Genomic DNA, 20,389 nt, shown 5'->3' with positions numbered 1-20,389 from the left:
GCGGAAGTGAAGTCACTTCCGGGCTCGGGTGTTTGTTTGGACTGGAGAAGGGAGGCTGCGGGCGAAGCGCGCGTCGAGCGGGGGAGCGGCGCTGCTTGTGGAGATCCGCGGAGGCCGACCGGATTCGTTGGCTGCCGTCCCCGCTGCCGTGCACTGGGTGAGGGGTTCCCTCGGGCGGAGCGGCGAGAAGGGTGCGGCGGCCCCGGCGGTCGAGGGACAGCACCTCGGCGACGGCTGAGGGGCCTAGAGGGTCCCCTGGGTCGTTGGCCACCAAGCCCGTATGGGCCCCGTTGTTCCTTGCCTCTTCCAGTTGAGTCTGAGAGATGATCTTGGACCGACTTAGTCTCTTTATTCTTTGAGAAATGGCCGTCACTTTTTTTCCTCATTGTCATTATTATTTATGATTTGGATCTCGCAGCTCTCTATCCGGGTCCTCAGTGGCGCGCGATGGTTGCCGGGATAGCACTTTCTCGCGAACCCCCACCCCCACCCCCACCGCAGTCCCTTCACCCCCGCCTCCGGTACCCTTTTCTCCTGCCCCCCGCTGCCGCCTCGGCAACAAAGCTCATTGTTTCTCCCCACTTTACGCCTGCGCGTCGCCACGCGCTGCCCCTTCTTGCTGCGCTTGCGCGCTTCTCCAGAAGCTTGGGTGGGGGAAGAGAAAGGGGCGGAGGGACTGGCGGATTGCCTTGCATACTAGTAGAGCGTTTTGTAACCGTCTGCGAGCCTGTACCTTTCTGATTTCTCCGGTTTCTTCGACATCCCCTACCCCTTATTTTTAGTTACATTGTATTCCGTGCTCAGATTAGGAGGTCCTTTGGAGTACTGTCAACTCCTACTCCAGGACTGTTTTGAGCCAGTTGAACTTTTAAGGGCTCAGCCAATTCACGTTTTTCAATTTTGGTTCTTTTACTTTTTAGTTTCCTTGTACTATGCTTATTTTCTCGCACCATCAAAAATATATAGCTTGTGGTAAAGTTGTTTGTTTCAAAACATGTTGAAGCAGCCAGCATTGGTATTTTCTGTAACTGCAAAAAGGGGCCTTCTCTGCTTCCTTTTGTTGCCTTTTCCCTGATTTTGCAACGCCGTCATCTCACAGAAACCACAAACTCTAGAAAGAATTTGGCATCCAGTGTGCCGTGGATGAAGGTCTAACAGCTGACAGCTTTTGACATTTCAGCAGAAGACAAATTCCCATTTTGCGTATGCTGGCTAATCTTGTCTAATTAACCTGGTGGTATGATTTTTCACAGTTTGCGTTGAGCAGTTGGTCAGGTGTTGATTTGAGTTTTCTTTAAATAGCCTTTGAAATTTCATGGGCTGCAGGTTATGTATGCAAATAAAGTTCTCTAAGGGTTTTAATGAGATTCCTAGTGTTTGCTGTTTTGTGTTTCTGTTCCGGTCTGTGAGAGGATATTTTGAGCAAATTACGCTGTTTATACCACTTGTTAATTGTGAACTTGAACAGAACTTAATTTTTTCTCACAAGTAGGTGTCTTTGACCAAAAAAAAAAAAAGTGACTCTCCCAAAAGTGTAGCCTGCTTTTCTGTTTCTTTATGGCATGGAAGGTGATTTTCATTTTTATTTTAACTTGTGAAATAAGCAGGGAGAGTAAGTTTTATCCTGCCCATTTTGAAATCAGTAGACACTTGAGAGATGATTTTATTAGGCACATCTATAGCCCTTAGTAATGCAAGGCATTGTTCAAAGTACTTTTACAAGTATTTAGTCTTTAGTGTCTTTAGGCAGCAAGTACTACTGTAAAATGAAGATTATAAATGAAAGAGCGATGTGAAGTAACTTGCCCAGTGTTACACAACTAATAAGAGCTGGAATTCAAGTCCAAGCAGAGATTATGTGCTCTTAACCTCTGTAGCATGCTGCCTGTTATTTAGTAACATATTCAGAGTCCTCTAGGTGGTTAATGGCATATCTGGGATTTGAACCCAATCCAAAATGAAAGTTGCCCAAGTTGTCTTGGTGATCTGGATCACCTTGTTGCACAGATACATTAAGGTTTCACGTATGATACAGTCTGAGATTCACTATCAGTAACTCAGTCTTTTTTCTTAATTTCCTCATTGTTTATAATGGTGCTGTCCAGTAAGATAGCTACTGAGCACATGTCTGTTGAGCACCTGCAATGTAGCAAGTGCAGCCGAAGAACTAAAATTTTGATTGTATGGAATTAAAATTGTTGTTCAGTCACCAAGTTATGTCTGACTCTTTGACCCCATGGACTGCAGCACCCCTGGCCTTCACCATCTCCTGGAGTTCGCCCAGGTTCATGTCCATTGAATCGGTGATGCCATCCAACCATCTCATCCTCTGCCAACCTCTACTTTTGCCTTAAAATTGATTTAAATTTAAATAGCAACAAGTCGCTGGTGGCTACCAAGTTGGATAGTGTGGATTTATTTGAACTGACTCTGCTGCTTTTTGTATCAGTTTTTATAAATAAGGGTGGTATTTCTGATGCACTTCGAGCCTTTTTCAGCCGTGTTGTACCATCCTTGTTCTTACCTGATAACCTAGTTACATTACTGCAGTTGACGTCACGGTTATAGTCTTTGCGATTTTTCTGTGACATTGTTTCACTCCTACAAGTGGTTGGACCTGTTGTTTTTATCTTATACTTTGCGGTAGCAATCTTAATTGTTCTACATGTTTAGTAATACTGTTATCTGCTAGGTTGTTTGCCTAGCAACCTCTTCCTCTCGTTATTATCCATTTTATAGATAGGAAACCTGAAACATTACATTTCTAGAAAGGCAGCCTCGTTCCAGAGCCCATGCTTTTAATCATTATTTTGTACTGCCAAACATTAAAAAAATTCAGTGCTGCTCACAGACTTCTGAATTAAATATAGAAGCTGATGCAGAATTTCTATATCTTTTTTCACTAAAATACATACGTATACAATATATGTGTGTAAAACAATAAATAAGTTTAAAGAGCCTACAGTAGTTCAGAGTCCAGTGGAATAAGAAAAGGTGATAAGTCTGTGGAGTCAGTTTCTTTTTGTTTTTTTGTGGGGGTTCTGGCAGCACCACTCGGCTTGTAGGATCTTAGTTCCCCCACCAAGGATTGATCCCTGATTCCTAGCAGTGGAAGCCCAGAGTTGTAACCATTGGACCACCCACCAGGAAATTCCTTGTGGAGTCAGTTTAATGAAAGAAGCAGAAAGAAAATTCTGTTTGAATTTTAATGAGAATTTTTTTAAGAGTTAATGTTTTTATTTTTTATTCCAGTTTTAAAGTGCCAGATAGCAGGAAAAAACTGCTCTTAACCAAAATCTGGTGAAATTTTTTTTTTTTTTTTTTTTTGATTAAAAAAATTTTTATTTATTTTGAACGCACTGGGTCTTTGTTGCTGCATGTGGGCTTTCTCTAGTTTCGGTGCATGGGCTTCTCATTGTCATGGCTTTTCTTGTTGCAGAGCACATACAGGCTTTCGTAGTTGTGGATCACGGGCTCTAGAACCCAGGTTCCGTAGCTGTGATGAACCATCTTAGTTGCCCCAGAGGGTGTGGGATCTTCCCAGACCAGGGACCTAACCTGTGTCCCTTGCATTGGCAGGCAGATTCTAAACCCTTGGGCCACCAGGGAAGTCCCTGGAGAAATATCTGAATATAAGGCTCTTAGCTAAACAGCATGTTTACAAAAGAAAGAAAATTCATTGTAAAAGACAGTTTAAGTTACGTAGTAGCCTAGAAATTTATATATCCTTGGGTAATCTTTTGGAGAAATATTAAGCCAAAACAAGTTAGGGCAAGATAATTATCTATATACTCTAAGAGAAAATCTAATAGTGTAGCTCTAACAGTGCTAGATTATTTTTACAAAGCTCAGGATGTGGGGTGGGACAAGAAAATGGGTCAGTAAAATTCTAAAGGTCTTGCCTTGTCTGGAGCAGAGATGGGGTTGGGTATATTGAGAAAGGAAAGTAAAGCGTTCAAAATGTCTTGAATTTGTTGAAGGTGTATAGAGTATATTTTTACTTGATAGGAAACTATTCAAACTATTTAATTTCACAGTAGATATAAGTCAAGTCATTGTGCTGTACACCTTTATACTTACACAGTGCTGTATGTCAATTATATGTCAAACTGGGGTAAAAAACCCAACTGAGATTCTGCAGTAGTTTTTAAGTTACAGAAAATAAATATTTTTTTAATCTGCTTTAAGTAGGAAAATAAACACTACAGAAATAGTATAAAAAATCTATAATAAAGGTAAATATGAAATTATGATGGAAGACTACCAAACATCAGTTACCAAAAATGTTAATTCCCTGTGAGACAAGAGTCTCAGACTGGGTTAAGTAATCTACTTGGTATAGTAGAGGACTTGAATACATCACTTTCAGGATTTAACAGAATTAGCCTAATATATATATACATAATTTTTTATGTTAGAAATAGAAATCACAACAGCAGAGTCCTGTGTATAGCTTATGTATAGTCCTGTATATAGTCCTAATGTATAGCCATGTGTCTGTATGTGTAACAGAGTCAGTTTGCTGTACAGCAGATACTGGCATTGTAAAGCAACCATACTTCCGATTTTTTTTTAAAAAGAAATTTTAAAAAGATAACAAATACAAATCACATTTTTCTCTTTAGACCCAAAGAACATTTTGCAGCAAAAACAGTTGTCTGCAAACAGAACTGTAATAAATTCCCCAAAGTGAAGGTTTTCAGGCTGCATTTTATTATAACAGAGTAAAATAAAACTAGAAATCAGGCATCAAAAGGTAACCAAAAGAACCTTAATCACTTGGAAATTAAGAACATTCTTCTGCATATAAATTAAATAATTTGTAATTACCTAAACTTGATAACTGTTGTGTTAAAACTTCTAGATACAATATATCTAGATACAAAATTCATAGATACAAAATTTTTATTTGTAAAAGGATGAAAATGTCAACTTGTAAAAGTGAAGAGCAACAAATTTAAGTTATGTTGAAAGGAAAGGGAGATAATGTGAGAAAACTAAGATTAATGAGATAAGTAGAAAAGACCAATAAAACCAAAAGCAGGAGCTTTATTAAAATTGAATTTTTAAAAATTTGAATTTTTAATTTTTCCATTCCCAAAAAACAATACAAAATGTTTCCGTAGCCATCTTGCTCTCTTCCCTGTGCATGCGTGCTCAGTCTGAGTGTCTGACTGCGACAGTCTGGTCGTGTGTCTGACTGCAGCCCCCTGGACTGTAGCCTGTCCATGAACTTTCCCCAGCATAATGCTAGAGTGGGTTGTCATACCCTCCTCCAGGTTCCCAACCCAGGGATCGAACCTGGGTCTCCTCCATTGCAGGCTGGTTCTTTACCACTGAGCCACCGGGGAAGCCCTCCGTTTCATGTAGGCAACCATATTCTCAGTTTTGTTTTTAGCAGCTCTTACTGAGCTATAGTTCACATACCATGCAACTCCCCCATTTAAAGTATATAGTAGTCTTTAGTATATTACCAGAGTTGTACTTCCATCACCACAGTCAATTTTAGGACGTTTTCATTACCCCAAAAATAAATCTTATGCCCATGATCTGTCATACAATATGTGTTCCTTTGTGACTGACTTCTTTGATTTAGCATGATGTTTTCAGTATTCATCCATCTATCAGCTGGTGGACCTTTGGGTTCTATCTATTTTTTTACTATTAAGAATACTGCTGCTATGAACATTGTGCCTGTGTAAGTTTTTATGTAGATACTTATTTTCATTTCTCTTGGGAATATACCCAGGAGTGGAATTGCTGGGTTATAAGGGGATTCCATGTTTAATCTTTTGGGGAGCTACCAGACTGTTTTCCATTTTAACTTTCCCACTGGCAGCAAATGAGGGTTCCAATTTTTCCATATTTTCACTAATATAAAGTATTATCTCATGGTTTTGATTTGCATTTTCCAGATGGTTAAGGATGCTGAGCATCTTTTCATGTGTTTTTTGGCCTTTGGAGAACTTTCCAGATGTTTTGCCCATTTTCAAATTGGTTGGTTGGTCTTTTGAGTTGTAATAGGTCTTTATTCTAAATAAAGTTCCCTTATCAGATATGATTTGCTTCTGTTTCTTTTCTACCTTTCCAGAGATTCTATACATTTGCAAATTGTGAACACACACACACACCCCTCTTTTACTTGTATGAAGAGTTTATCACACTCACTGTGTTCTGCAAATTGTAAAGCTGGAATTTTTTTCCTTACAATAAATCCCATGTTAGCCTTATCAAGGAAAAGGGGACATAGGCAAATTAGCTATGAAATAGGAGAAATTAGTTTTTGTTGTAACAAAATTGAAATTCTGGAGAAATGAGATTTTAGTGAAATAAAAATTACTGTAGTTAACCATAGAGGTTTGTTGTTGTTAAGTTGCTAAGTCATGTCTGGCTCTTTGTGACCCCATGGACTGCAGCACTCCAGGCTTCCCTGTCCTTCATCCTCTCCTGGAGTTTGTTGAAATCCATGTCCATTGAGTCAGTGATACGGTCTCACCATTTCATCCTCTGTTACCCCCTTCTCCTTTTGCTTTCAGCCTTTCCCAGCATGAGGGTCTTTTCCAATGAGTCAGCTCTTGTCATCAGATGGCCAAAGTATTGAAACTTCAGCTTCGGTCCTTCCAATGAATATTCAGGGTTGATTCCGTTTAGGATTGAATGGCTTGAACCAAGGAACTCGAAAGAGTCTCCTGCAATACCACAGATTGAAATAGTCAATTCTTCAGCGTTCAGCCTTCTTTAGGTCCAACTCTCACATCCATACATGTAGAAAACCTGAATAGACCTATCAAAACAAGAGAAAATTAAAGGTTGTTAATGATGTACTAGTTTTAAAACTACCAAGCCCTTATAATTTTAGATTCATTTGTCTTTGGGGATCCCATAATTCTTGTTATTCAAACAATTCCTGAATATAAGGATGGAAAAATTCCTAGTTCATTTTTTTGAAAACTATATTTTATGTAGTGTTCTCACAGTCTGGGTTTGCAGTTATTTTCTTTTGGAACTTGATACTTGTCACTCTGCCATCTATATTGTTTGAACCCTCTTGTATTTTTTTATCTTTTTGCTGTTTTCTGGATACTTCTTTTATCTTCAGTTCTGTTGTATAGATCTAGTCTGTTGCCAAACCCATTATATTTTTGTTTATGTTGTGATTTTTATATATCATCATTTGGCTGTTTTCCAAATCTACTGTGTGCACTTTTTATATTTGGCTGTTTCTGAAGATATTTTCAAGCTTGATATGTAATGATCATTTGCCATATGAGTGGCAACACTCTGTAAACTGCACTGCTTCTTGCTTATTGTATCTTTGTCTTTGCCTTTTGTATTTGGTTATCTTTCATTTTGAACTCTTCATTGGCCTTAAAGATTTATTTTTTGAGGTTCTTAAGGCCTAGAATGAAGATGCCTTCCTCCCAAGGAATTTTACATTTGCTTTTGCCAAGCTCTGGCACTAGGGACACTACCTGTTAAGGGCCACTTTATACTCAGTTCATGACTTGGGATGTTCTGGACCTCCCAGGTGATGAGAATTTATTCCTCCTATCCATAAGAGGTCCAGCCATAGTCACAGTGTCTGTGTTCCCTTCCACCTTTTCCTTTTGATTTGCTTGGTGGGGAGGGAGTCGTTTTTGGTTCACCCTTAACCTGAGTGTATAGCCCTTTAGGGTCCCAGCTTAGAGTGGGAGGATCTCCTGTTCCACCTTTCCCATATGCCTTTTGGCCCATGAAGCATCCAAGGTCAACTCACGGAAGCCTAATGGGCAGAAGCCCTCAGTGCAGAGGCAGCCTCAGTGTTTAAAAATTCCACTTTGTTCTTTGAATTCCCACTTTACTTACCTTTCAACACTTTTGAGTGTTTCTTTAGGAATATGTTATCCAACACTTTTAGTGGGAAGACTATAAATAATCTAGTCTACCACTATTGGTAAAAAGTTCTGATTCATTTATGCTTTAAGGAATTAAAACAGTTCCAAGTAAATGGATATGCCATCTTCCTGGCCAGAGGGCTTAACATAAAAACATGATGCTGATTAAACTGCAAATTTTTAGTAAAATTCCCATCAGACTGTTATGGACAATTCTAAAATTGATACGAAGATGAAAGTGCAAGATTCCCCTCTCCCCCAAGAAAGTTGCTAAGGGATTTGTGCTACTAGGTATTCAAACTTACTGAAAGGCTACTATATTCAAAAACAGTACGATACTAGGTATTCAGACTTACTGAAAAGCTACTGTATTCAAAACAGTATGATACTGTGCTGAAATATTTGAAGATGAAAGGTTTGCAACATAGCAGATGGTTAAGCCAAAAAAAATTGTATAGAGAAAACAACTGTGGCAAAAAGCTAATAGTTGACGAATCTAGATGAAAGGTACAAGTGTTTATGATACTATTATTATGACTTTTTTGTAAGTTTAAAATTCTTCAAAATAAAAGTTGGGGATAAAACAGTATAGAATATACCATCATAGAACAAGGAAACAGTATAGTAGGAATTTGATCATGGTAAACCTGAGGAACAAACTTTCATTTAAATAATGATGAATATAGATCTTTTACATCATACTCAAAGTAATGCTCGCATGAATTAAAGATTTAGAGGACTTCCTGGTGGTCCAGTGTCTAAGACTCCATGCTCACAGTGCATGGGGCCTGGGTTCAATCCCTGGTCAGGGAAATAGGTTCCCCATGCTGCAACTAAAGATCCCATGTGCCACGACTAAGGCCCAGTAAGCCAAATAAATATGTAAAAATATATTTTAAAAATAATGAAAAAAAATAATGGAAATAGTTGGGTTTTTGTTTGGTTTGGTTTTTTTTTTTAAAGTTTCAATATAAAAAAGAAACTATAAAAATACTGAGAGAAAATAAAGGAAATAAAACCTCAAGATAGGAAAAGATTTCCTAAATGAGATGAACACATCCTGGCAGCTGTAGAGGAAAACAGTGAGATTCTTTTATGCTCACCTGTTTGCAAAAGTAAAATGCTATATTGATTATATAGAGAGCTGTTGAGGATGCAGAGAAATGGGAGCACCCAGCAATGTACATTACCATATTTTTGACATATAATCTGTCTTTTAAAGCTACAAATGCACATGGCTTTTGACCCAGTTATTCTCACTTACCAGAATGTATCGTACAGAAAACACAACTAGAAAAGGATATGTGTACAAGGGTGATCAAAGCAGGATTATTTGTAATGAAAAGACTTGAAATGTAAATGTGCATCAGAGAAGAAATGGTTGAATAATTGCTACTGTATCCATTAAAAAATAAAGTATACTTGTGCATATTGACTAGTAAGGATCTTTCATGTAATATATTAGTTTAGCATGATTCTATTAAAATATATAAATTCTTTGTGTGTCTCTATAAGCAAAGAAATATGAAAGGGCATACACTAAGCTGTTAAAATTTATTACCTCTGGGTAAGATTGAAGATGGAAAGGAAAAAACTTACTTAAGACCTGTTTAAAAAAAAAAAAAAAAGACCTGTTTAAGTAGGGTCTACTTTGTACATAAACAGTTTTTTCACTTTAATGCTTCCTTTTCCAACAAAATTTCCTAACTATGTGCAAAGACCCATTATCCAGAATTTTTCAAATGATTATTGAAAACACTGCTACGTTGTTGTTTTACCATTTTGTGATTTTTGTTTAAGAAAATCTTATTAGATGTATTAGATGTATTCTTACAACTACTAGATTTTTAGTATTAGTAATTTAATATTGCTTGTTCTGAATTATTATTACTGTGTTTTAGAAATCCTTTTATGAGATTAAGGCTAAAGATTTTTTTTAACTGTATTTGTCAAGTCATTATATACATTGTGCCCTCAAACATCACTCGAGCAAATTAGGTGCTTCTGTTTTGTTTTCAGGAGTTCCTGTTTAAGTTTCTGTTGGTTTTGTTCTAGAGAGAAGCTTTTTATCAGCCACAAGAGACTAATATATATAGATTTGAGCTCATTGACTTGAAGATGCTGCTTTTGGACTGCCTCTGAATAAGATGATGATACATCTCAGCAGTACACCTTACACTATATTTTTCTTTTTTTTTTTTAAGTTCTACCGGTTTATTGCTACCAACCCATCTCCCTCCACCCTCATGCACCCATGCTCAGTCATGTAACCCCATGGACTGCAGCCTGCCAGGCTCCTCTGTCCATGGACTTTTCCAGGCAAGAATACTGGAGTGATTTTTTTGGTGGTTTTTCCTAGTGGTTGCCCTGGACATTACAAATAATGCCTTAGTTTGTAACTAGTGTGAACTAATGCTACTTTAGTTTCATGTAGAGAAAAAGAGGAGTTATAAAGCAAGAAATCTATTAGTGACTTTTTATTTATTGTATAGTTACCACTTTATTTCTTCCAGTGAATTCAAGTTAATGCTGGTATTCTTTTTATTTCAATGTGAAGGACTCAGTTTAGCTCTTCCTATAAGACAGGTATAGTGGTAATGAATGAACTCTCATTTTTTTACTTATCTGGGAATGTTTTAGTTTCCATTCGCCCCCCCCCCCCCGCCGCCCCCCGCCTCTTTTATCCCTTCATATGTGTTGTCCTGTTTTCTGGCCTCTAGTTTCTGATGTGAAATCATATATTAATCTTGTTGTTTTGAAGATGCTCTTTTTGGTTTTTGACTTTGAGTAACTTGATTACAGTGTGTCCATGTGGATTGCTTTGAGTTTATTCTACTTGGGAATTCCTTGAGCTTCTTGGATAGGTTTCATCAAGTTGGAGGAGTTAGGGGCCATTATTCTTCACTCTCTCTCATCTTCTGGGTCTCCCATATGCATTATGCATATATTGGTACATGTAACGGTATCCTACTGATCTCTTGAGGTCTGTTCATTTTTAAATCTTCATTATTTTTTATGTTTTTCAGACTAAATAATCCTTATTGATTTACCAAGTTTATTGATTCTTTCCCCACTCAAATCTGCTGCTGTATGCTGAGGCACACCTTTAACACTTGAGCACTTTACAGCTCTTCTTAACCTTTTTATGTGCAGAGCCTGAAGCTTGAATAGTCTTGTCAGGTCTTTTCTGAGTGTGCTGCCAGCACTGGGCATGCCTGTGGCCTCTTAGGTTTCCCAGAATATGTAGGAGCTTTTCAAAGCCTTTATTCCCAAAGCATCTCCTTCACCAGCCGATCTTCCTTTCCCTTTTGCCCCAACTGTTACTCTTTGCTGGCACTGGCTACTATATTTGCCTTTAACTGTTTTTGACAGATGCCAATTTAAAATAATAAATTTTACAGTATTTGAACTATATACTCAATTAATAGCAAAACACATGTGTGTGTTAATCATTCAGTCATGTCCGATTCTTTGCAACCCCATGGACTGTAGGCCACCAAGCTCCTCTGTCCTTGGAATTCTCCAGGCAAGAGTATTGGAGTGGGTAGCCATTCCCTTCTCCAGGGGATCTTCCCAATCAGGGATTGAGCCCAGGACTCCTCCATTGCAGGTGGATTCTTTACCTTCAGAGCCACCAGGGAAGCCCCACAACATACATAGGACATAATATAAACTGTGTGGTCTAAGAAGAATCAAGAACAGGTCATAGAAGAAAATTTTAAATCTGATAACAATACCTTGTATTAAAACACCTTACACTCAGTAATTGTAGACCTGTCAATGTTCTGAAAGTAAATGATCCTCACCCCTCTGGCTTTTCACTTGACTGGCTGTAGCAGAAATCTGGTCAGCAATTGTTCCTTCCTCAGCTATCTTAAGATGTAAGATTAGTGCCCGGGCTCCAGTTGATTTTACTGGTTCCGGTTATGATTTGTTTCCCAAATATTGCTTGACAATTAAATTTTATTTACTGTCCTTCATATACTTGCAGTGGGATCTGTGCCAAAGCCACGGGTTGTTTGGTGAGGTGATAATGGGCAAAAAGCTGACCTAGAGACATGTCAAATGCAGGGCTTGGGCCCTTTTTGCTAAGCACTATTTATATTTTGTTACTGGTTGGCATCAAACAAGGAGGGAGGGGTTCCCTTGAGATTCCCAGACTGTAGAATTTGCTGGTGCAGATTTTCATTGTTAACATAAGCTTATGCTCATGAAATGTATGGAAAACACTTTTTCTTTAAAAAGTTTGTATTTATATACTACTATAGTCACTTGAAGCATATTCAAAAACAAGTTAGTGGTATTTCTAGTACAGGTCTCACACATAATTGCTACTTAACTGTTCAGTTCTACTTGAATATTGAATGTCCTGTACCCTGCTAAACATGATTTTTATTTGCTATTTTTAACTAAAAATATAAGTCACTTATTAATACTGTGGTCTTCTGAAAGGTAGGATTTAATGGGTATGAGTTGGGATAGGATACGTGTTGGGAAAATAATGAAAAGCTGTTGTAAATTGAGATGTATTTGAACATAGTTTAATGATCGGTTCATGTGCAGAGTAAACGAAGTTCCATCAAGTTGCAAAGCAGAATTGACCTTCTTTTCATAATATTTGAGTCGACTCTAAAATGTAATTTGTTTAAAGATGAGCATATAAATGTTTGGTAGCCTGATATATAAGAATGAGTAATTTACTTTAGAGGAACTGATTGCTGTTTAGTCAGAACTTGTTATCAAAATATGAGGGTTTATTTAATCCAAGATTAATGATAAATAAAAATATCAAGGATATCTATCATCTGTTTTCTGTTGTGTCTGTTTTCATAGTGCTTCAGTTTCCTAACCCAGATCGTGTTTTCTTTCTACCCCACACTGTGCGTGTGTTCAGTAGTGTTCCGACTCTGTGACCTCATGGACTGTAGCCCGCCAGGCTCCTCTGTCCATGGAATTATTCTGGCAAGAATACTGGAGTGGGTTGCCATTTCCTCTTCCAGGGGATCCTCTCAACTCAGAATTCAAACCCACAGCTACAGCATTGGCTGGTGGAGTGGTTACCACTGAGCCACCTGGGAAGCCCTCTACCCCACACCCTAGCACATAAATCTCAGTCTGTCTCTGCCTTTTTTTCATACACATACAACACTAAGTAAGGCAGAATTCTCAGTAATTCTTTTTTTTTTTCTGTGCTGGGTCTTGGTTGCTGAGCAGGCTCTTCTCTGGTTGCGGCAAGCGGGGGCTACTCCCTAGTTGCAGTGTGCCAGCTTCTCATTGCAGTGGTTTCTCTTGTTACAGAGCACGTGCTCTAGAGCACAGGCTCGGTAGTTATGGCGCACAGGCTTAACTGCTCTACGACATGTGGAATCTTCCCAGATCAGGGATCGAACCCGTGTCTCCTGCACTGGCAGGCAGATTCTTAACCGCTGAGCCACTGGGGAAGCCCTCTCAGTAGTTCTTAATTCAGGACTTCCTAACAACTAAAAATGTTAGCACCACAATACTATTGTCATTAGTATTCAGTATTGGGGGAAATGCATATGTGCATCAGAATTGGGCCCACCCACCCCCACTGCTTAGAGACTTTACATTCATATTATATGAAAAGCTGTAAGTTTTTTAATACTTATGTCCTGTTAAGGATAAGTTCATAAAATGAGTTTAAAGGGCCAGGCAACATACATAGAGCGAGTCTGTCCCTGAACCTTACCCAAAGAAGGAAAACTACTTCTAGTATATTTTGGGTTTGGTGTTTAGTTTGATTATGACAACTTTGGAGTAAGACATTTTTTAAACTCTTATCTTCATGTTAGGTACGTTGTTGCCTTCCTTTGGCATAAATCACACTAATGTTTGGATTTATGTACAAGTCTCTCTTGCTTTACGTAAACACATTTTTTAGCAATTTCAGAGTTAATGAATTGGCAGACTGTTATTATAGGGGTGTCCCAGGTTGCACAGTGGCAAAGAATCTGCCTGCCACTGTTGGAGATGCAAGAGACATGGGTTCAATCTCTGGGTCGGGAAGATCCCTTGGAGTAGGAAATAGCAACCCTTTCCAGTATACTTTGCTGGGAAATTCCATGGACAGAGGAGCCTGGTGGGCTACAGACCATGGGGTCACAAAGAGTTGGACACAACTTGTTGACTGGGCGTACACACACAGACAGACTATTGTAGAATCTGGAACTTTAATGCTTCAAACTTTTAACTTGAAATATATCAATTAGGTTAGATCATGTTATCCCCTTTTGAGTAGAGTATATGATTGAGTATAAGATTACTGTATGAGATTAGATGCCTGAAACTCACTGTGGGGAAGTCCAGACATGGAGGAACTCAACGTAGACCCAAAGATAAAGCAAATAGAGAATGGGCTATGAAGTGGAGAGAGCCACAGCTATACCTTGCAACTAAGGAACTAGAAGTTATTAAAAGTTTGTTTTCACTTCCAGTCCCTGGGTTTTTTAATATTGATTTTCCAAGCCATGCTTGTTTTATGGAACACAGAATATTTTTTAAAAATTGGATGGTTTGGGGATTCCATTTAAATAATTGTTTGCCTTTGTTTACTGTTATTAGAATCTAGGCTATTCTCAGTTATTCCTTAGACATTAAAATCATTTAGGAGAAAAATGAAGCTTTCCAAATGCTTGGTTTACCATGTTTATTAATGTATCATATGCATCTCATACCTAACCATGATGGCTGGTAATAATAGATGCTCACTAAGAACTGAAAGAATGACTGACTAAATTAACTGTATTGTTGTTTTAAGATTAAAAACTACATCTAACGCCAACCATGAAAGATCCAAGTCGCAGCAGTACTAGCCCAAGCATCATCAATGAAGATGTGATAATTAACGGTCATTCTCATGAAGATGACAATCCATTTGCAGAGTACATGTGGATGGAAAATGAAGAGGAATTCAACAGACAGGTTAGTTTTGTGTATAAACATTCTTTTTTATTGTAGCCCATGACAACCATCAATATAATTGTACTTGTCCCTGAAATGTGTTTTTCACCTGGTTCCTTATATATGAAATACATGGATTTATGTGCCACCACTCCTGTTTTATTTGGATGTTGATTACTACCAGGTTTAACTGCTCAATTGAAATAACCTTGGGAGCTTTTTTTGGTGTCTGACCCCAGAAATTCTGATTCAAAAGAGTTTAGGGTGGGACCTGGTAAACTTTTTTTTTTAAGGTCTCGGGTGGTTCCAGTGAGCAGTAAGGTTTGGAAACCACTACCTTACACCAGTCAGATTGTCCTATTGCGGTGAAAGTCAAGAGACTCCAGACTAGACAGGCACAAGTACCAAAGTACTGGTTTTCACCTAAGGTTCTCGTTCTGACCAGCCCCCACTGTTCTCTTTAGAGAATTCTCATACGTTGTAGGGAACTCTCATACATTGATAGATGTCTTTATTCCCATGTTTCTTGTACCTGTTTTCATCTTTTGTCTTGTTTCTCCCTTATCCTGGCTTTGGTCATCAGTAGCCAGCTTGATTTGACCATATCTAGTTATATATATTCAAGAGTGTTAAAAAAGGTTAAGCAGTGTAGTCTTCTATTTCAATGACAGTTAAGTTGCTGGCCCTCTAAAGATTATTTTTCCAGTCATTTGTGGTTGGGTTTAGGGTTTGTATAGTTTGGGAAGTAACATAGGTAATTCTGATACCCAGTCCTGCATAATAACACTTCTTTGTTACTTCTTCCCTGCTACCTTTAGTGGAAAGAAAGAATATTCTGCTATGACAAGTAAAGACATAGCAAAAATCTAAGTAGATCTTTCCAGGTCTTATGGGAAAGATTTTTTTTTTTTTTAATCTTAGCATAGAAGCAAATGAGGAAGGTATGACATTGTGATTTTTAATGGTTCAGTTCAAGATACTTTAAGCCTTTCCTAATGATGTCATCTTAGCAAGTATGCTATAAATTACCCTTTATTATAAATCCAGATAGAAGAGGAGTTATGGGAAGAAGAATTTATTGAACGCTGTTTCCAAGAAATGCTGGAAGAAGAAGAGGAACATGAGTGGTTTATTCCAGCTCGAGATCTCCCACAAACTATGGACCAAATCCAAGACCAGTTTAATGACCTTGTTATCAGTGATGGCTCTTCCCTGGAAGATCTTGTGGTAAAGAGTTATTTTTTCACCTTTTTAAAACCTAGCTCATCTTTCTCATAAGTGGAAAAGCCAGCATTTATCTGTTTAAGAAGAGTTCTACGTCTCTTTCCCTTAAGAAATTCTACTGCTTCTTACTATGGAAGCAGAGGCCTCCTGGCCTCACTTATGATATGGAGTGACTTTTGGCAGCACTCTGGAGCTAGTCTGAGGCTACTAATAGACTTCCTGACACTACTTTTAGTAAATGTCTAAAAGTAGTCATTCAAAAGGGACAAGTATGTTCATGTGATTTGCCTATGCAAAATTAGCTTGATGGAGAGGTTTTGCTCTGTCTTAAATATATGGTGAAATTACAAATTTTTTCTGAAAGGTAAAATTTTGGAGATTTTTTTCCTAACCCAGGATTTTCATTGAGTTACCCTAACCCCGTTTGGAATTGTGATTTAACAAAGACTTACAAACTCTTGGCAGAAAAGGAACACAAACCTATTTATATTTTTAGTTGTTCCCAATGTCTCATTGCTGATTATTTGTAGTAAAAAGTGTTTTCAGGAACTGTGATGACTAAGCATCAGTACTAAAGTAAAACCTGATGATCCTTTTGCTAAAATTAAGATAATTTAGTCAGGATGTTAAACTTTCTCTCCATATGGACAATCTCTAGTTGCTTCTGCAAGACGGTTCTCTGGAATATACCCCTAGACTCTGAAGTCATTTTATAATTGTCTTATTCACTGTGCAGTGATTTCCTAACCTGGTTGTACATCATAATGACCTATGAAGCATTAAAAACAGAAATTTTCTCAGGAACATCCCATCCATAGAATCAACCATCTAGACATGCTAATTTTTAAAGCACTCCCAGAAGATACCGCCAGCCTGCCCTTTCAGACATTTTGAAACCGTTTTCCTAAAGGGCTGTATAGAGAACACTGAAATGTACATTGTGGTATAGCTTTTGTTGCAGTAAAGGACAGTAACCCAATTGGGCAGATATGTGATCTGAACAGTCTGTTGGGGTATGCTTGCTTATGGCTGGATTAGTCACACCACAAATAATCCTGATTCCTCTGAGGAAAAAAGCTCTTTGCTGGGCATAATATATAACTTTACCTGGACCCAGTATCATTCCACTGTCTAGAAACTGGTTTGTTTGACCCGGTCTATTTGAGATTAACTCCTTGTTATTTTGTATCTGCCCAAAGTTTAGACTGATTTCCCTTGAGAGATGAGAATGATTGTTTAAATTATGAAACTTAAATTATTGCTCCAATATGTTGTTTAATATGCTTTGGTCTTGAAGTAAGTAATGTTGAGGGCTCATATTCAATCTAAAATCCTGCCAGCATGCCTACATTTCAGGCTCTGGAATCCATCCTGGTTTCTTTTTGTCTTGATCAATTTGCATTCAGAGATGTGGTAGAGGAAAATTTCCAGCTATTCCCTGTATGCTAACATATCTACTTAGGAAAGTAAAGATTTATAAATACAGAATGATGGTGGTATAAGCCTCTAAGGCTCTGAGAGGCTTTAGCCCATTCCTCCCCTAACTGATAAAAAAACAGTCCCAGAGAGTGACTTATCCAGGCCTACGTAAGAAGTTAGTTAGAAGAGCTGGGGTTCCAACTTAGATCTTCTGACTCCCCATGTAGTTTTCTTTTCCTGTTATATACCATGCTTCCTGTGGGAATTAGAATACAGCAATTGTAAAAAGACAACTCCATATTTTCAAGGAGTATCATAAAGTAAAATTAATCCATAAACAATTCCCCAATCACTATAATCATCATTTCAACACTTGTTTAATGTTTACATAGTATGAAACTGTTTAAAGAAAGTCAACTATCATAGTTAAAGGAATAGAATCCTGTTTTCTGAGACATTCCTTTGGTGGATGTGCAGTTAGTGAGTTTCTGGTTACACTTAAGCAAATTTAATTTCAATTCCTACTTTCTTTTTAGGAAATTGATAAAATTTGATATAATATACATAGCTTACATCTGGTTCCTTCTTTGACTGCTATAGATGTTTTTTAATTCAGTTTTACCTTCCATCTGAATTCTTGACTTTGTCTTTTATTTTTGGAAGATGTTTTGCATGTGGATCTGGGTTGAATGCTTCTGAGTATCTGAAGCTATCTCTTAATGAATTTGCTTTTTTATGTACTTATTTTCCAGGTCAAGAGCAATCTGAATCCAAATGCAAAGGAGTTTGTTCCTGGGGTGAAGTACTAAAATATTTGAGTAGACGGGGCCCTCTTTTGGTGGATGTAGCACAATTTCCACACTGTGAAGGCAGTATTAGAAGACTTAATTGTAAAAGCTCTCTCTTGTCACTGTGTTACACTTATGCATTGCCAAAGTTTTGTTAGTCTTGCATGCTTAATAAAAGTGCTGAGACTGTTATTAAGTAAAAAGCTGTCAAACATTTACTGAGAATAGAATTGGCCCCATGGCTTGAAATGAAAACAGCAAGGAAAGAAGCACCAGTCAAGTTGTGATAAAGCACCAAATTAAATGATCTCTAAATCTAAATTAAATTCTACTTGTTAAGTGAGTTTCTCAGTTCAGTCTTAAATTTGCGTTCCCATCAAAAAGAATCTCCTTTTTCTGAAGAAGGCTTGCTGGTTAATTGGAATAATTCAGTATAGACATTTAAGTATGTCTTTAGTTACTGAGGTTACAAGGTAGTGAACCTAAGTCTCCTGGCTTTTACAGTGTGTTATCATGTAAGAAAATACTGAATTATCCTAGTGTTACATCTAAGAAAGTATGTGATTTGAGAATTCCATCCTTTTCTAAGGAGTCATTGCATCATAGCTATTACCTGTGTAAAATCTAACATTTGACCAACCCATAATTCAATTGAACAAAGAAATTGTTATATAATTTGAGTGGTGCTTTTCCTTGCTTTGTTAACCATCACTACAATAGTCTGCAGCACAACTTTTCTTTTAACAAAGCTAGAACAGTTTTGGCTTCTTAAACTTCTTATTTGGGTAGGTTAAGCTGCCATACGTGTTCAGTGTGAATAGTGTTTAAGTTGAAAATATTGTAAAAAAATTATATTTTTTCAAAAATATTTAAAAAAATAAATAATAGTAGAACTGAGCTACTGATGTTTGTGTTTATTGGTGTTGAAATACGGGCTCTTAAGTGGTGATACTCACTTTAGTGTGGGCCCAGTCCCTCAGGACAACCTTGTTGGCAAAATTTGCTGAGAGAGCAAGCTTTATTAGATTCCATAGTGTCAAGTCTGTTGTTATATAAGTATCTGTCCAAAATATAGCAGTAAAATAAATCCCATAGCCCCCTTCGTAGCCCACCTTGGTCGCCTCAGGCTGCAGTGTCAAGGCAATCATACATATCTACGTTAAGAAACTTTCTGACTGGCCAGTATATTGGTAACCTTACTCTAGTATAAGCTCCACTGGCTTCTGCCCTTCACAAACCATTGCTGCTCTGATTGGTCTGGTTTGCTGTTTGGATTCACCTGGATCTTCCCCTTTTTCACTCTCACAAACTAATTTATAATCTTTATTTGGGATAGGCTGTCTGTCAACTAGCAATTTCCTGGTTCCATATATAATTCTGCCTTGCAGCCCTATTCTTAAATTTGGAGGGCTCAAGATTAAGAAGGCCATCTAGTCAGTCCTGGTTCACATTTTCCCTATGGTCCTTTGATGTCAGTACCTTAAGACTCTGAAGTAGCTGATCCTGTTCGGCTCTTGCTATTTTTGGAGCCACAATACCACCAGCCCCCTCTGTTCTCTACTAGCTCAGTACCACAAGTGGCACAGCAAGCTGCCAAGTATGTAAGTGTTAGAGACCATTTCTCTAAGCCTAGATGGGTGGGCAGATGAGTTCATTTCCACATACTGCCAGATGATCATCATGCAATATAATTAGAGGTTATAAACTTAAGTAACCTAATGATTAAAAGCAAAGACTAACCAGACTTCCTGAATTTGAGTCTAGTGATTGTGGGTAGGTCCCTTAACCTTTCTGTGCCTTAGTTTCCACCTTGTTAAAATGGTAGTAATAACAGTATCTATCTCAGGAGTGTATGTAGTTAATAATAACACATCAAGCACTTGAGACCATCCCCTGGTACAAAGTAATAAATCACTTAACTAGAACTTTCTATCATGGAGTCATCTAAGCTAAGCTCTCACCTTGTTGGAACTTGTCCATCTGTGGCAATGTGCACGTTAAAACTACCTTTTTTAAGACCTTGAGACGACATCACCCCATTTGGGCCTGTATGGCATAGTTTTAGGGTAACTGAAATCATTCTGTTTTGTAGAGGTTTTATTAGAACTATTGAAACAGGGCAGCTTATGTGAGAGAATTTTTAATATTCTTATACTTGTGTCA

The 20,389-nt window shown here is 37.9% G+C and overlaps 1 protein-coding gene across 1 annotated transcript; it reads left to right on the top strand.

Annotated features, from left to right (window-relative positions):
• Nucleotides 1-19,123, top strand: PAIP2 (poly(A) binding protein interacting protein 2). The gene is made up of 4 exons (XM_043465365.1): nt 1-157; nt 14,653-14,816; nt 15,843-16,022; nt 18,191-19,123. The coding sequence occupies exons 2-4, from the start codon at nt 14,679-14,681 to the stop codon at nt 18,245-18,247; spliced, it is 375 nt and encodes a 124-aa protein (XP_043321300.1). The 5' UTR covers nt 1-157; nt 14,653-14,678; the 3' UTR covers nt 18,248-19,123.
• Nucleotides 19,124-20,389: the final 1,266 nt, after the last annotated feature.

Source organism: Cervus canadensis, chromosome 4 (assembly GCF_019320065.1).
Source record: "Cervus canadensis isolate Bull #8, Minnesota chromosome 4, ASM1932006v1, whole genome shotgun sequence".
NCBI classification, from domain to species: domain Eukaryota; kingdom Metazoa; phylum Chordata; class Mammalia; order Artiodactyla; family Cervidae; genus Cervus; species Cervus canadensis.
Note: the sequence above shows the minus strand (reverse complement) of the source record. Positions and strands in the feature narration are given on the sequence as shown.

Excerpts from the sequence above, each read along its gene's own strand:
- PAIP2 (XM_043465365.1), top strand. The coding sequence starts at position 14,679 with ATGAAAGATCCAAGTCGCAGCAGTACTAGCCCAAGCATCATCAATGAA. Across the intron at positions 14,817-15,842 it reads AAGAGGAATTCAACAGACAG|ATAGAAGAGGAGTTATGGGA; the intron begins GTTAGTTTTGTG and ends TTATAAATCCAG. Across the intron at positions 16,023-18,190 it reads CTTCCCTGGAAGATCTTGTG|GTCAAGAGCAATCTGAATCC; the intron begins GTAAAGAGTTAT and ends CTTATTTTCCAG.